The following is a 15,769-nucleotide window of genomic DNA, read 5'->3' as shown; positions in this document are numbered from 1 at the left end:
CAGCCACCTTTGATTTCTAGAGTAAAAATGTAGTCTCCCTAAACACAGTCAGTCGAGAGTAGAGCTAGGGCCAGACACAACAAAGACATCCAGTAAATTTGTGAGTGAAGGAGGAGTGGAGGAGGGTGAGGGTAGAGTAGGAAGTCATAAAGCAAAAGCATGGGCTTGGGGTACCTCCCTGGAGGTCTCCCCACTCCCAATGCAGGGGGCCCAGCCAGGTTCCATTCCTTGTCAAGGAACTAGATCCCACCCACTGCAACTAAGACCTGGCACAGCCAAATGAATAAATATTTTTTAAAAAGCATGAGTTTGAGAAATACCCTGGACTGGGTTCGGATCCTGTCTCCACTGCCCACTAGCTGTGAGACTCGGATCCCCCACCCAGAAAAGTGAACAACAGCACTTAATTTCCATTATTAGTGAGGACAAAATGAGGTCACACGGTAAACATACAGTAAAAGAGGTGCTGCTGCTGCTAAGTCACTGCAGTAGTGTCTGACCCTGTGCGACCCCACAGACAGCAGCCCACCAGGCTCCTCTGTATTACTCTAATGATGTGAACAAATAAATACTGAATGAAGTGATCTGTCATGAGATTTTTTTTAAGAAAAACGGCCAAAGGAAGCATTGGTTGGCTTGGGTACCCTCATTAGAGAGAAATACAATGAAGAGACAATACGCAAATCTCCCCATAGCCATGGGCCCTCCTATCTTCGGTGACATAAGTCCAGACAAGGAGTGGAGACCCTGCACTTTCTGGGTACATGTTCTCAAGGGGTTTAAAGCATCTTCAGAGACAACAAAAGAAATCTCTTCCCCACTCTCCCTATCCCCGCAACTCCTAAACCATAGATGTGAAAATACCCCAGTCTTCTTACATGAACTATTCAGAACAGCGATCCTGGGAGTGGAAGACACAGATTAGAGCATCAAACAGATTCAGACAAATGCAGTCACCTGTTTCCCAACAAAGTAACCTGATTCAGTGCCATGGAGAAGAGTGATTTTTCAATAATGATACTGGATCAACTGGATATCTATATTCAGTTCAGTTCAGTTGTTCAGTCGTGTCTGATTCTTTGCGACCCCATGAACTGCAGCACTCCAAGCCTCCCTGTCCATCACCAACTCCCGGAGTCCACCCAAACCCATGTCCATTGAATCAGTGATGCCATCCAACCATCTCATCCTCTGTCGTCCCCTTCTCCTCCTGTCCTCAATCTTTCCCAACATCAGGATCTTTTCAAATGAGTCAGCTCTTCGCATCAGGTGGCCAAAGGATTGGAGTTTCAGCTTCAACATATCGGGGGGAAAAAAGGATCTTGACCCCATCTCATACCAAACACAAAAATCAACTCCAGATGGACTACATGTAAGCATTGAAACAATAAAACTTTTGGAGAAAAACATATGAATATCTTCGGGACCTTGCACTATGCAAAATTTTCTTAATTTGAAAAGACACAATGTGAACTTTTGGACTAGGAAGAGCTAAATGGTCTATGTTAAATTAAAACTGCCTGTTCATTCAAAGACATCTCTTTTTAAAATTTATTCTTAATTGAAGGATAACTGCGTTACAACATTGTGTTGGTTTCTGCCATACATGAGCATGAATCAGCCATAGGTACACATATGTCCCCTCCCTCTCAGACATCTTTAAGAGGACAGGGCAACCCAAAAAGTAGGAAACTAACTAACATGCAGAATACAGAAAGAACCTTTATATTATCAGCTGAATTGTGTCCCCTAAAATTTATATGTTGAAGTTCTAACCCCCAGTAACTCAATATGTAACCATATTTGGAGATAAAGTCTTTAAAGAGGATATTAAGTTTAAAAATTAGGTCTTTGGTGGTGCTTTAATCACTCAGCCACATCCAACTCTTTGCAACCCCATAGACTGTAGCCTGCCACGCTCCTGTTTCCATGGGATTTCCCAGGCAAGAATACCAGAGTGGGTTGCCGTTTCCTTCTCTGGGGGATCTTCCCAACCCAGGGATCGAACCCAGGTCTTCTACAAGCAGGTGGATTTTTTTCACCAACTGAGAGGGTGGCCCCTACTCCAGTAAGACTGGTGTTCTGATAAGAGGAGGAGATTAGAACACAGACACATACAGAGGGAAGACCATGTGAAGACAGAGGGAGAAGACAGCCATCTAAAAGCCAAGGAGGGAGACCTTCAAAGAAACCAACCCTGCTGACACCTTGACCTTGGACTTCCAACTCCAGAATTACGAGAAAATTAATTTCTGTTGTTTAAGTCACCCATTCTGTGGTACTGTGCTATGCTTGGCCATAGTAAACTGATACACCTCACAATCAACAAGAGACAATCTTTATCATAAATAAAATGAAAAGACCACTTACAGACTGGGAGACAATAGTCACAAATGATGCAACCAGCAAGGGCTTAATTTCCAAAATATACAGTTCATACAACTCAGTATCAGAAAAACATACAACTCGAGCAAAGATCTAAATAGACCTTTCTTCAAAGAAGACGTACTGGTGGCAACAGGCACATGAAAAGATGCTCAATGTTGCTAATTATGAGAGAAATTCAAATCAAAACTACAATGAGGTATCACCCCACACCAGTCGGAATGGCCAACACCAAAAAGTCTACAAGTAATAAATGCTAGAGAGGATGTGGAGAAAAGGGAACCCTCCTACACTGTTGGTGGGAATGTAAATTGGTGCAACCACTGTGGAGAATGGTATAGAGTTCCTTAAAAATCAAAAAATAGAGTTACCATATGATCCAGCAATCCCACTCCTGGGCATATATCCAGGAAAAAAAATCCTATTTAGAAAATATACATGCATCCCACTGTTCACAGCAGCACTATTTACAAAAGCTAAGACACAAAAGCAACAGATGAATGGCTAAAGGTATGGAGAATATATATATATATATATATATATATGCAACAGAATATTACTCAATCATAAAAAAAGAATGAAATACTGCCATTTGCAGCAACATGAATGGACCTATCATTATGCTAAATGAAGTCAGACAAAGACAAATATTATATGATATCACTTACACGTGGAATCTAAAAAAATGATACAAATGAACTTATTTATAAAACAGAAACAGACTCACAGACATAGAAAACAATCTTAGGCTTACCAAAGGGTAAGGTGAGGGGAGGGATAAATGAGGAATCTGGGATTAATAGATACACAGTACTATATATAAAATAGATGAACAAGCACCCCATTGTCCAGCACAGGGAACTATATTCAGTAACAGAATCATTTTGCTGCACACATGACAAACACGACATTGTAAATCAACTACACTTGAATTTAAAAAAAATGTTTTTAAATAAGAGATAGTCTTTACAGTAATGGAAAACTGACTTGATCAATCAGTTCACAACAGAAGATCTCCAAATAGCCAATACATGTAATGAAACGGAGCTCAGTTTCATGAGTCATCAGAAAAATGCCAACTGAAACACAGTGAACTAGAACGATACTCCCATCAGCATGGAGGCGTGACCACAATGAAAACGATGAACACGCCAACTCTTGGTGAGCTTATGGAGCCAGCAGAACCAGAATAATCCCTCTAGATAACTATTGGACAATATTTACTAAAACCGAACATACATGCTAACTCTCTGACCCAAGCAATTCTGCTCTTAAGTATATGCCCAACGGAAATGTACCCATTTGTTCACCAATCATGCCTAGAATGTTCATGGCAGCACCATGCACACAGCCTTACACTGGCAGTCACGCAAATGCCCACTAACAGAATGAATAAATCAACTGGGAAATAATCACATAAATGGAAAACCATACAGCAATGAAAATAAGCCATCTACAACTGCACACAACACATTGGGTGAATCCTGTAAACACAAAGTTGAATGAAGGAAGCCAAAATCAAGAGCACAGACACCCTGTATGACTTCACTAACATAAAGTATGAAAACAGGCAAAATTCATCTACACTATTAGAAGTCAGGAAAACAGCGGAGGGAAAGCCTGGACAGGAATTCAAGAGGGGTTGATCCCGGGGTTGCATGGCACTAGTGGTAAAGAACCCACCTGTCAATGCAGGAGACATAAGAGATGCGAGTTCGATCCCTGGGTCAGGAAGATCCCCTGGAGGAGGGCACAGCAACCTACTCTTGCCTGGAGAATCCCATGGACAGAGGAACCTGGTGGGCTACAGTTCACAGGGTCACACAGAGTCAGACACGACTGAAACGACGTCTCAGGCAGGCAGGTTCAATTGTTAACGTCACACACATTTAAACTACTGTGGACTTCTCTGTATGTGTATTAGACTTCAATAAAAACTTCTATTTTAAGCATACATTACCAAAGAAATGAAAAGTGCCACTTTCTATTTCTGTTCTTTAGAGGTGAGGAACTGTAAACAGAGGCTAGGTGTCTGTCTTCCCAGTGGGCAGATAAACAGGGCAGAGGGGGAAAAAAGCCCAATCTCAGGAGATAGAGAAGAGTCTGGAGCCCCAAGTTGTGAACTGAGAGCTGGTCATGCACCAACCCGCTTCTCCCAAGAGACAGGGCCTGGGGAGGGGGCAAGTGACTGGAAGATAGGCTGAGATAGCCCAGTAACTCAAAAGGGATGATCCAGCCATCGCTATACTCTGCCCTCCATAGCAGAACTCCCAGTTGTGGGAATTCCCTGGCAGTCTAGTGGTTAGGACTCCACGCTCTCACTGCAGAGGACCAGGGTTCAATCTCTGGTTGGGCGACTAATATCCCGCAAGCAACACAACCAAAAACAAACAAACAAAAACCTTCCATTTGTGCTAGGGGCCTGTCATGTCACCAGCAACCCTGGGAAGTCACTCCTTCCCGTCTCAGTTCACATGGTTCTGCTGGGTGGACCCCACCAGCAGCTCTGGGCGTGAGGCTGTGCTCCCCATTTTTCTTGCCACATGGGGAGAAACTTGCTAGAGAATGAAGCAGAAAGAGGAAACAAAAAAAAGGGAAGCAGAAACGAAAAAATAAGAACCGAGTTCTTGAGATCTTCTTAGAGCATCTAGATCTAGCTATGCCTAAGGTCACATCCTGAACTTATTATGTAAACCACTGAATTCTGTTTTGCTTAGGGCAGATTGAATTACATTTGTCACTTATGTCACTGTGACAAATGTTTCCCATCGCCACTCTCCAGAAGCCTGTGTGCACTCCCAGAGACTAAAATGGGCATTATCATACCCCCTGCCAACTGCCATCACAGGCATCCCTCACAGTATCAGAGCTTCTGGACTCTACAAAGCACCTTCATATTCTCCAATCCATTCAATCATCACCAGAGACATGGGCTGCAGGTATTCCCCCCTTCTCCACCCTCCTTTTTTTGGCTACATTGTGCAGCATGCAGGATCTTAGTTCCTGATCAGGGATTGAACTCATGCCTCCAGCACCAAGACCGTGGAATCTCAACCACTGGACGACCAGGGAGGTCCCACAATTCCCACTTTCTTTGGCATCCTAAGCTTCTCAAGAGCTGGAAAGGAAATTGAATCCTGCTCTCATGATGAGAAGAATGAGGCTCAAAGAAAGAAGAGGCAGCCTACATACAACCAGAACTAATAACAAAGCTACAGAGGGCTTCCCGCATAGCTCAGTTGGTAAAGAATCCACCTGCAATGCAGGAGACCCCAGTTTGATTTCTGGGTGGGGATGATTCCCCTGGAAAAGGGATGGGCTACCCACTCCAGTAATCTTGGGCTTCCCTGGTGGCTTAGACAATAAAGAATCTGCCTGCAATGTGGGAAACCTGGGTTCGATCCCTGGGTTGGGAAGATCCCCTGGAGAAGGGAAAGGCTACCCACTCCAGTATTCTGGCCTGGAGAATTCCATGGACTCTATAGTCCATGGGGTCGCAAAGAGTCAGACACAACTGAGCAACTTGCACTTTCACGGAGGGCTTGGAAATTTTTCAAAAGGGCAAAGAGCAATATTACTCAAACTGTAATGTTGATGCCTGAACCCCAGATTTGAGAATCTGGTTTTAATCCTTGTCTGTAAAGATAATCTCATCAGATCCACATCCTTCCATTAGAACAATAATAGGGACCATTTATTGAGACCCCCTCACCCTCGCCCCAGTCAATCAGCCAAGCATTCATTCATTTTCTTATAGGATCCTTATTTGATGCAGATTCTGCTATCAGGTCCATTTCACAGCTGAGGAAAGTGAGGCTTAAGCAGGTGAAGTAGCTTGCCCCAAATGACTCAGTGAAAAAGCAGAGCTGAGCCCCAACAACAAAAGTTGGGGCTGGGCAGAGGCATCAGCAAGAGTGACCTATGCTAAGACTCGATTCATGGGGTCCATCGCCCCATCTTCTGCTCACTCCTGGAAGGTTGCCTCCTTCCGCTCTGACATCCACTTCCTTCAGTGTTTCTAGAATCCAGCTTAAAAAAAAAAAATCTCTCCTGAGCAAACCCTCATCAATTAACTGAGATCCTTCTGTCAACAGCTCTATCTCCTTATGGCCAACTGGTCCTCTCTTTTTTTTTTTTTGGCTGCAGGCATGTTCCCTGATCAGGGATTGAGCCTGCGCCTTCAGGGGAAGGCAGATTCTTAGCCAATGGACCACCAGAGAAGTCCTAGTCTTTCCTGCATTAACACACCTCTGGGTCAATAACTTAAGCTGGATCATCTGCACAGCCCCTGGTCAGCTGCCTGCATCCTCCACACGGCCACCAGAGTCAGCTTTGATAGAACTTAGATTACATCACTTCACACTCACCAGGATGGCTAGCATAAAAAAGACAGACAATAACAAGTGTGAGCAAGGAAGGCAAAGAAATTAGAACCCTTGTATGTTGCTAATGGGAATTTAAAATGGCACAGCTGGAAAAAAAAAAAAAAGAGGGTGCAGCTACTTTAGAAAACAGTCTGGCAGTTCCTCCAGAGATTAAATGTAGTTACCTCATGACCCAACAATTCCCCTCCTACGGATCTACCCCGAAGAAGTGAAAATGTCTGTTCACACTAACACTTGTACATGAATAGTCATAGTATCATTATTCACAAAAGCCAAGAAGCAGAAACAACCCAAATGTCTATCAACTGACTTATGGGTAAACAAAATGTGGTCTATTCATATAATGGGATGCTATTCATCCATAAAAAGCAGCATAGTACTGAGACATGTTGCTACACGATGAACCTCAAAAGCACGAGGCCAAACGAAAGAAGCCACATACAAAGGACCACATATTACGATTCCACTTATACGAAATGTCCAGAATAGACAAACCCACAGAGGCAAAAAAGTGGATTAGTGGTTGTCAGGGGATGGAGGGAAAGGGGAATTGGGAGGTACAGAGTTTACTTTGAGGGTGATGAAAATGTTCTGAAATTAGTGGGTAACGATTGCATAACACTGTAAATATATGAAGAACCACTGTGGAAATCCCTGGCTGTCCAGCAGTTAGGACTTGGCGCTTTCATTGCCGCAGCCAGGGTTCAATCCCTGGTCAGGGAACTAAGATCCCACAAGCCCTGGGATGCAGCCAAAAAAAAAAAAACAAGAGAACCACTGAATCGCATGCTTTAAAGTGGTTAAATGGTGAACTTTATGGTATATGAAATCTCTCAATTTAAAAAATGTTTTTAATTCCCCCTCCCAAGAAAATAATCAGATCACAAAGCTACCCCCTCATCACACTTTAAAATTCCCCAAGGGCCTCCCCATTATACCAGGAGACAAACCCAGATTCCCCACCAGGGCCTAGAGGGCCCACTGTGAGCCTGGCCCTGAGACCTCTCCCACCTCTCCTCACCCCTCCCATTCTTCCCCCACCCTCTGCCCTTGTTTATCCCTCCATCTAGAATGTTCTTTCCCACAGTTAGTTTCTCATCAGTCAGGTCTCTGTCCAAATGTCTTCATCGCTTCCACCCAGAGGCCCTCCCTGACTACCTCCATCTAAAGTAAACATAGCTCCAACAACCTCCATCCCATTAATGCTGCTTTATTTTTACATAGCCCCATCACCTTCTGAAAAGATATAAAATTTTAAAAATGGTTTACTTCTTCTTTGACTGTCACTCCAACCAAGAGGGCAGGGCTCTTGTCTGTCCTATTCATAGCTCTGAATTCGCCTGCTATGTACGAGTTACTTGAGAAACACTTCTGGAAAGAATTGATGTATCGAACTACTTCCTGTAAAATGTGAAAGGCCGCCCACTACCTGGTCAAGAGTCTAGGACACTCAGTGATCAGCCAAGCTCTACAGGTGCCCAGGGCCAAGCCCCGCCCTAGACCTGTCTGGAACCCAGAGGAAGTAGGGAACAGTAATCCCTCCCCCTTGGAAGTTCTCAAAGTCTTGCAGGGGTCACGTAGCACCCAATGTTTACCCAGCAACCCACAAACAAACACCAGAAGACATCTAAGATTGCCTTGCTGACACTCAAGCTGGAGGCTGGGGTCCAAATCGGCCTCATAAAACTGCACTGGCAAACACCCTCTAATACAGCTTCTTACGGCTCTGCAATCCAACCTGTTCTCCAGAGGGAGACGGTTACAGTTCACACCTGCTCCTGCCTCCTCCCATGAGGACTTTCTTTTCAGAGGCAGTTAAATATCCAAATGGGCAGGTGGTACAGGCCTTGCTCCCCGGGCCCCCCATCCCCAACTGCAGCACCTCCGCCACGCACACAACTTACCCACTAGGAGTTTGACATCTCGGACTGTGAAATCAGGGTCAGGCATCCTGGAAAAAGAGGAACGCAGACATTTGGTGGGAAGCCAGAAACAATAGGGTTAGATCTCACAATGGGGACAGGGGAGGCCATTTTTCTAAGAGAGTTCACTGGTTCTCAGGCTGAAAATCCACAATGAGATAACTCAGCAAAAGGGTAGTGACGAGTTGGTGCCTGGAGGGTCACCCCGGAACTAGTGAGCAGTTTTCTCAACTCAACAGGCAAATCAAACCCCACTCTCCCCGACACCCAAACTCAACACTGCTACAGAGAAGAGGATGGAACTCACTGTCCCCCCACCCACTTTTCCCAGGAAGACTGAAGTGTGCTGTCAAGGTAAGCACCAGAGTTGGGCATTCAAACCTCTGCTTTCTTTTAGAGTGGCTAGCTCTCTCCGTGGCTCCACTTTTAGAAAATACTTTCCATAAGGTGTTGTATGGAGGGTGGGAGGAACCTCTTTAAGTTTCGAGGGGGAAAAAAACCACATCACACCGATTGCAAGGATTTGGTGACCCTGGCTACTGTGGCAGTGATGATGTTCACTATTAATTGACAGTGATGCCAAAGGTTTCATTTCTATTCATAGGAATGAGACTCTTGAGCAAATCTGGCCGTAGATGCTTGTGGAAGGAGGCAGGCTGTGACGAGGACACCCTCAACCTCCTCCAACCCCTGCCCCAGGGGCAGAAACCTGTTCTTCCAGGCTTCCTCCGGGATCTCTCCCCGATCTGGAGCTCTGACAGATCTCCAAAGAGAATGTAAACCAAACAAGCCACTGTGAGGAGGCAGGTGCTAGGGCACCAGCAGAAAGAGGAGACAGGACCTAGTGTCCTGACATCCCCTCCAAGGACTTCCCCAGCGGTCCAGTGGCTAAGATACCACACTCCCACTGCAGGGGGCACAGGTTTGATCCCTGCTCGGGGAACTAAGAACCTGCATGCCAAGAGGCAGGGCCAAAAAAAAAAAGGAACATGCCTTCCAAAGAAAAGGACCAGTTTCCCATACAGTGGGAGGTCTGAGTAGAAACAGGCATATAGGCATTCTGCCTCTGCCCAAAGGCTGGCTAATCCCTTTGCAGCTTAGGCACTGCCTCAGTTTCCCTTTAGGAAGTCACTGCGTATAAGTGGGATGGATCAGAAGGGAAAGTCCACACGGTTGAAGTACCCTGTGACCTCTCCATCCAAATTCTCTGAGAATCCAGACCCATCGTTGGAGATTTTTTGCCTCCTCTTTCAGGCCTTGAACAAGGAAGTGCAATCCCCAAATAACAGAGAAAAATCCTGCTCAGTGACGAAAGGTAGGGGAAAGAGTGGAAGAAATCCATCCCAACCTATAAACTGTGTGAGGGAAGGAGACAGGGGAAGAAGCAATTCATTTCAGCAACTTACTTAATTCCCAGGCCATCCTTTTCTCGAAATACCAGGGGAACTCTGAGAGCTTCTCTCTGCACATACTCATAGTTGAAATCTGTTTGGAGATGAGAATTAAATCAGGTTGGTTAAGTCACGAAGGAGGAAATGAACCATGATCCATCGGTCAGGGGAAGAACATTGATGGAGGAAGGGGCAGGGGTTATATGAGATGCAGGCACCAGCTCAAAGAGCAAGAGATCCCTAGAAAATGACAAGGAAATGGATGAGGCAAAGCCCAAGAGAAGCTATGCCAACTCTTGGCTCCTCTGCCTACTCAGTCATTCCCTGCATGCCCCACGGGTCAGAACTTGTCAATGAAAGCCCAAGGGCGGCGAGGGTTGGGGAAGGAAACTCAGGAAAGAGCCCCACACAGAAAGAGCCCCAGCTCTCACTGCGAAAGAGGGATGGATGGAGAAAACGCATCCCAGGCTGAGCTCAGAAAGTAAAGGAACTGCAGAACTGAAGAATGCCACCTGGGAGGATCTGAAGCCCCATAGAGGAGGCTGGGAGGAGGGTTCTCATTGTAGCTGAGCATCAGGGAAGATCTTATTGTAATATCCTGCATAGTGAAGGGGAGGGGGGAAAAGCCGGTTTCCCTGGAAACTGTATTTGGTGCCAAAATAACTAGGGAACTGGGCACAGCTTTGTTGTCTTAATAGTAAAATTCTGTTGCAGCCATCGCAACACTTGCTTCAGCTGGATAACCCAGAAGGATGCTGCCCAGGTGAAGGCTGTATGAAGGGGACATAGTGAGGCCCAAAGAAAATTCACCACTTAGTTTTCTGTCTGATGGATGCTTGTCTAGCGGAGACCCCAACATCCTTATGGAATGCCCGGGAGAATGAAGGAAGCCTTAGTTTCCATCCTCTTGAGTTCCAAAAGTAGGGGAGTTCAACCTTATTCCTAAATATGGAGATGAGGGAGTCGAAGACAAATACTCACACACCCCCAAGCCCTCAGGTAACTAAAGCAATTCACTAAGACACAAGCCCGCCCTGGCCGGTCAGAAGGGAGACAGATGAGATCTCAGGGCACTGAAACCCCTGCCCCAGAGAAACAGTTCACTAGGGCAGCTTGGGGGGTTGCAGGGGCAGGGAGGCCAAGGCAACTCTGCTCAGAGGAGAGAGAACAAAACCAGAGCTGGGGAAAGCCCTGACCTTAGCAGCTCAGATCCCCAGGGGCTCCTAGTGAATGGGGATTCCTAAGGATTTAAAGGCAGAGAAGTTTAAGAAGCTTCTATTTTGAATCCAGGCTAAGGGCTCCTTCTGTTTCTCAGCTCCTCCCTCGAATTTTGGGGCAAGATCTGAATTAACAACCAACAACCCTAGAGTCCTCTTCTTTGAAAGGAGCCTAGACAGTAGATTTAAGGAATCTCCCTTACTGGAAACCTCCCCCCACTACTACCTTCCTCCCCAGTACACACACACCCAAAGTCCAGCCCCAGGGTCAGCTTCAACTTCCTCAAATGAGCCTGAGAAAACATGAGATCCTGGGCAGAGAATTCCTCACCAATGACCAGGAAGAGTTGCATACTGTTTTCTCCTACAATGCGCCAAACGACTCAAGAAAAATGGGGAAGGAGAGGAATTAAAATCCCATTTGTGCTAAGGAAATTTAAATATAGTTGGGACTAGGCCCCTGTACTATCCGGCCTCTGCGTGCAATGCTCTTTAAGACCTGGCAGGCTAGAAGAAATTTCTTCCTCCTTTCCCCTACAACTACCCCCTACCACCGAACCCCTGCACTCCAGGAAGCAAAGGACACAAAAGAGAAACTTCAAAAATGCAAAGCCAGGCCCTGTCTCTCCTAGGGGCTAACCCCACAGCCCTAGTCACTCAACCAGAACCTGGAGGTGGGGGAGGCTCTTCCCCTGTTAATCAGCTCACTGAGGGATTGGAGGGTTTTCCAAGGGGAATGGGGGATCAACAAAATAGAAACAGTAATATAAAGGGAAACCCAAATAACTGAGAGGCAAAAATGAACTTAAATCCCAGAAGGACACAGAGAGACAAGTAGGCAGAAACAAATCCAAAACCCCAATCCCATTGGCCCAACCAGGGGCCTTGCAGGCCTTAGACCCAAGTCAGAGCATCACTTAATGGTCTGGAAGACACCCCCCAGACACCTTGCGAGTATCAGGGTCAGGCTGAAAATCAGGTCCCGAAGGTCTCAGGTTGGGGTGACATCGCCAACGCCCCCAGGCTTCTCCAACTTCTCTAAACTGGCAGGGCTCACAAGAGGGACAGAGCTCTCAAGGCCTCAGACTTGGGAAGAGACCCTGTTTCCCAGGGGGGTGCCCCAAGTCCTCACCTCCAACTGCCAGGAGGAAGCCTGAAGCCGGAGTGGGGATAACCCTTTTACCTGCAGTCCCCACTTCAAAGCATCAGGGCTGCAGGACTAGAGGCCTTGGGCTTCAATGGGGGCCAGCCAACAACTCCGGGCTCACCCACCCTGCTCCAGTCTGGCAAAGCCCACGAGGTGATGGGGTTCAGTAGACCCCAGGCCTGAGGAGGTGCAGTAAGTGATCCGGGGCGTCCCCAGCTCCAGAGCCCAACTGGCAGGGTCCGAAATGGCACGGGGTTAGGGAGGCTTCAGGCCTGGGGGGCCCTCACCCCAATGCCCCTGGGGTGACCCTGGCCCGCTGCAGCCCATCAGCCGTACTTCGTGCAGTGCAAGGAGCTGAGCCGGCTCCGGGAGGGGTAGAACGCGGCGCACCCGCCCTCCCTAGGTCCACCCGTCGGTCCCCAGGTCCCTCTGTCCGCCGGGCCCCTGGCTCTGCCCACCCTGGGGCTGGTGGTGGGCGCGGGCCGGGCCTAGGCCCACGGCCGGCCCCGTCTCCCGCCTGCCCTCCTCCCTCGCCACCCCACCCCACCCCCCCCCAGTGCTCGGCCTCGTTTCGTCACCGGATCCCCTGGAATGGGGGACGCGGGCGCGAAATACGAACCCAGCCACCGGCAGCTCCCTCCCCACGTGCGCTCGGGCCTCGCCGCGGAGGACGGCCCGAGGAGGGGGCGCCTCACCTTTGCCCTCCATGGCGTGCACGAAATCCCCCTGGTACAGCTGGCTGCGCAGCTTTTCCTCCAGGCTGAAGCCGCGGGCGCTGACGATCTCCTCCACGTCCGACAAGTCCTCGTTCTCGTCGTATCTTTGGCGGTCAATCGGGCGCTGCGGGGACCCAAACCGGAGAGCCCGGGACATTATTGGGGGAACTGGGGGTCGCCTCTCACCCTGGGCCCAGCTCGAACAGGTGCAGGAGCCGCGCGCCCCCGTGCACCCCACCTTTGGGACCGGAGCAACTTTGCGCAGAAGCCAAAGATGCTGAAAATCCGGATAAGGAGAGGGACCCGCACCCCCCAGGGTCAGGCGGCGCCCTATACAGGGCACTCCCCTCCTACATCTTTGGAGGCCGTGGAAGGGATTTCTGGAGGACTCTCCCTTGCTTCCAGCCCCCCACCCCCGAGAGGTGTTGAGTTTTGCCCACTCGACCGGGAGCCTGGTTATGTAACCCGCGAGGGGGGCTCCGCACACGGGCTGGCGGGGCATTTGTAGGCCCCGGGAGGAGCCGCCGCAGCGCCCGGCTCGGCGGTAACAGCAGCCCTGGCGGCCGCGGCGGCAGAGCCGGGAAGCCGGAACCGGGGGCCGGCGGCATTTCTAAGCCTGGAGCCGCCCCCGAGCTACCGGGTAAGCTGGAAAGCTGAAATGGAAGGGCTGAGACCCCAGCCGCCCCAGCCGCCCGACCGCTAGTGCGAGAAGAAGGGGGGGGGGGGTTCGCGGCTTGGGAGGGGGAGAGGCAGACGGCCCGCCACAAAGCTCCCATCGGAGACCCCAAAACGCACCAGCAGCTGCCTCATCTCCCCACAAGCGCGCGCGCACACTCACTTCTTTAGGAGAATCCCCCACCACTCCCCGCATCCCCTGCCTCCTCCCTCCACCGCCGAGCGCCCGGCCCCGCAGCCCCCCAGATTCCGGGCGAACCCCGAGCCCGCTGAGCGCCCCCCCCCCCACGCCTTTCCCCGCTACCACCTCCCCACGTAAGTGTCTGAGACTCAGTCTCACAAGGGACTGGAGGAGTAAGCTGCTTGCTTCCTTTTGCATGCAATTTATTATATTTTTTTCCGGTCCTCTTGCAAAATACAGAAAAGGAAAGAAAAGGCAGCAAGAAACAACGACCAAAAAAAAATAGATCTATCATAAACCAGATACAGATTTGGAAAAAAAAAAAAAAAGCTACACACCAATCTTCTTCCAGAGTCTTTCTCTGCCTCCATTTTTTTAGGAGAGTTCACCAATTAATTGTCAACACTCCTGCCCCCTGCATTTTGGCGGAGGGGGGAAGGAGGGAAGACCAAAGAAAACAAACCAGAAAATAAATAAATAAAGCAAGCCAGAGCCGAGATCTACAAAGTTTTGCACCAACACTTAAGCAGATCCGTTTGCAAAGTCCTAGGAAACCATTTTCAGCAGTTGTGGGGGGGGAGGCGTCGACGTCATAATCCCCGGAACGTAAACATTGTTGCCGATCGCGCTCGGAGCCCGCGGCCGGGCTAGTAGAGGGAGGGGGCACTCGGCCCGGGATGGGGGCGGGAGGGGGCGGCGGCCCGAGGAGGTGTGGGGCGGGGAGGGCGCCCGGGAGGCACCGGGCGCCGTTAGCGCCCTGGCATCGCTGTTTTGTTGTTGGGTCACGAGTGCGCCTCTGCACGCAGGCGCCGCCGCCGCCCGGGAGTTGTGTGCAGAGCTGACTTTTGGAAGGGCTGAGTTGCAGGCGGCGGGCGCATCCCGGAGATGGCGGGGCAGGGAGGAAGGGAAGGAGGGAGGGGGTGGGGAGGGAGGTGCAGATTTGCACGGCTGGCCTCAGCGGGAGGCGCGGAAATGCAAGCCGAGCCTGCTGGAGTGAAAGCCCCCGGGGCCTGGCACCCCCGAAAACGACCTCCCACCTTAATCCCTGCCCCCATCGCCCACGGCCCCCATGGGCGACCCCTCTTCTTCCTCTTCCTTCATTTACCCCACCTCGTTACCTACGTGGCTGACCCAAATTCAAAGCATTTTGTGTATATATAATTTTTTTTTTCTTTTCTGCTATGTCTTTTTTTGGGGGGGTGGCGGGGGTGGGGGGAGAAATCCTCTCTAGAGCCGTAAGCGGATCCGCCACACGGAGGAAGCATTTGGGGGCTCAGGAAGAAATTAGCGCAGCTCCATACCTGTACGGACTACATAACTTTTAAACTACTGGACTCAAAGGATCCACATACACACAGGTACAGGAAATACAGTCAGACCAAAGCCTTTTCAGACCCAAGCTGACCGGAAGACGTTGCCTTTCATTCATTCATTCTGCCCGCGTCTGTGGAGTCCTTTACTAGGCGAGAAGCCCTAGAAGAGAAGTTGGACATTTTTTAAAGGTCCCTGCGCTCTCCAAGAAGAGGAAATAGATGCTCAGGAGTGAACTACCGAGAGAATCGGATCTGGCGCCTCCTAACGCAGCTGGCAAACATGCGAAGGGTAAGCCCCTATTGGCGGGTTACAGGAGAAATGTCGGTGGAAAGGTGCAAGGCGCTGGGATGGGGCCCGGGGAACTTTGGGTGCGCCTTGATTAATCCTACAGTGCTTCTTGGCGGAGGTATGGGCACCCTCTGTATATATATATGGA

General features: G+C 49.2%; 2 protein-coding genes across 10 annotated transcripts in view; one reads left to right on the top strand and one right to left on the bottom strand.

Moving 5' to 3' along the window:
- The window catches only part of KDM2B (lysine demethylase 2B), a 118,987-nt gene extending 103,921 nt beyond the window's left edge, over positions 1-15,066 (bottom strand). For 2 of the 9 annotated variants that reach the window (XM_070769511.1, XM_070769515.1), the window contains exons 1-4: positions 13,959-13,988; positions 13,143-13,287; positions 10,099-10,177; positions 8,675-8,721 (exon numbers count right to left, since the gene is read on the bottom strand). In XM_070769511.1, coding sequence (XP_070625612.1) covers positions 8,675-8,721; positions 10,099-10,177; positions 13,143-13,287; positions 13,959-13,973 — 286 coding nt within the window. In that variant the 5' untranslated portion in view covers positions 13,974-13,988. Of the gene's footprint in view, positions 1-8,674; positions 8,722-10,098; positions 10,178-13,142; positions 13,288-13,958; positions 13,989-14,357 lie in introns of those variants that run through there. The other 7 variants (XM_070769513.1, XM_070769514.1, XM_070769510.1 and 4 more) reach the window with 7 other exon arrangements.
- Positions 15,050-15,769, top strand: part of LOC109571127 (calcium release-activated calcium channel protein 1) — a 39,896-nt gene continuing 39,176 nt past the window's right edge. Inside the window, exon 1 of the mRNA XM_070769523.1 lies at positions 15,050-15,621. The gene's annotated coding sequence lies outside the window, so the exon portion shown is untranslated. The remainder of the gene's footprint in view (positions 15,622-15,769) is intronic.

This window comes from Bos indicus, chromosome 17 (assembly GCF_029378745.1).
Source record: "Bos indicus isolate NIAB-ARS_2022 breed Sahiwal x Tharparkar chromosome 17, NIAB-ARS_B.indTharparkar_mat_pri_1.0, whole genome shotgun sequence".
NCBI lineage: Eukaryota > Metazoa > Chordata > Mammalia > Artiodactyla > Bovidae > Bos > Bos indicus.
Note: the sequence above shows the minus strand (reverse complement) of the source record. Positions and strands in the feature narration are given on the sequence as shown.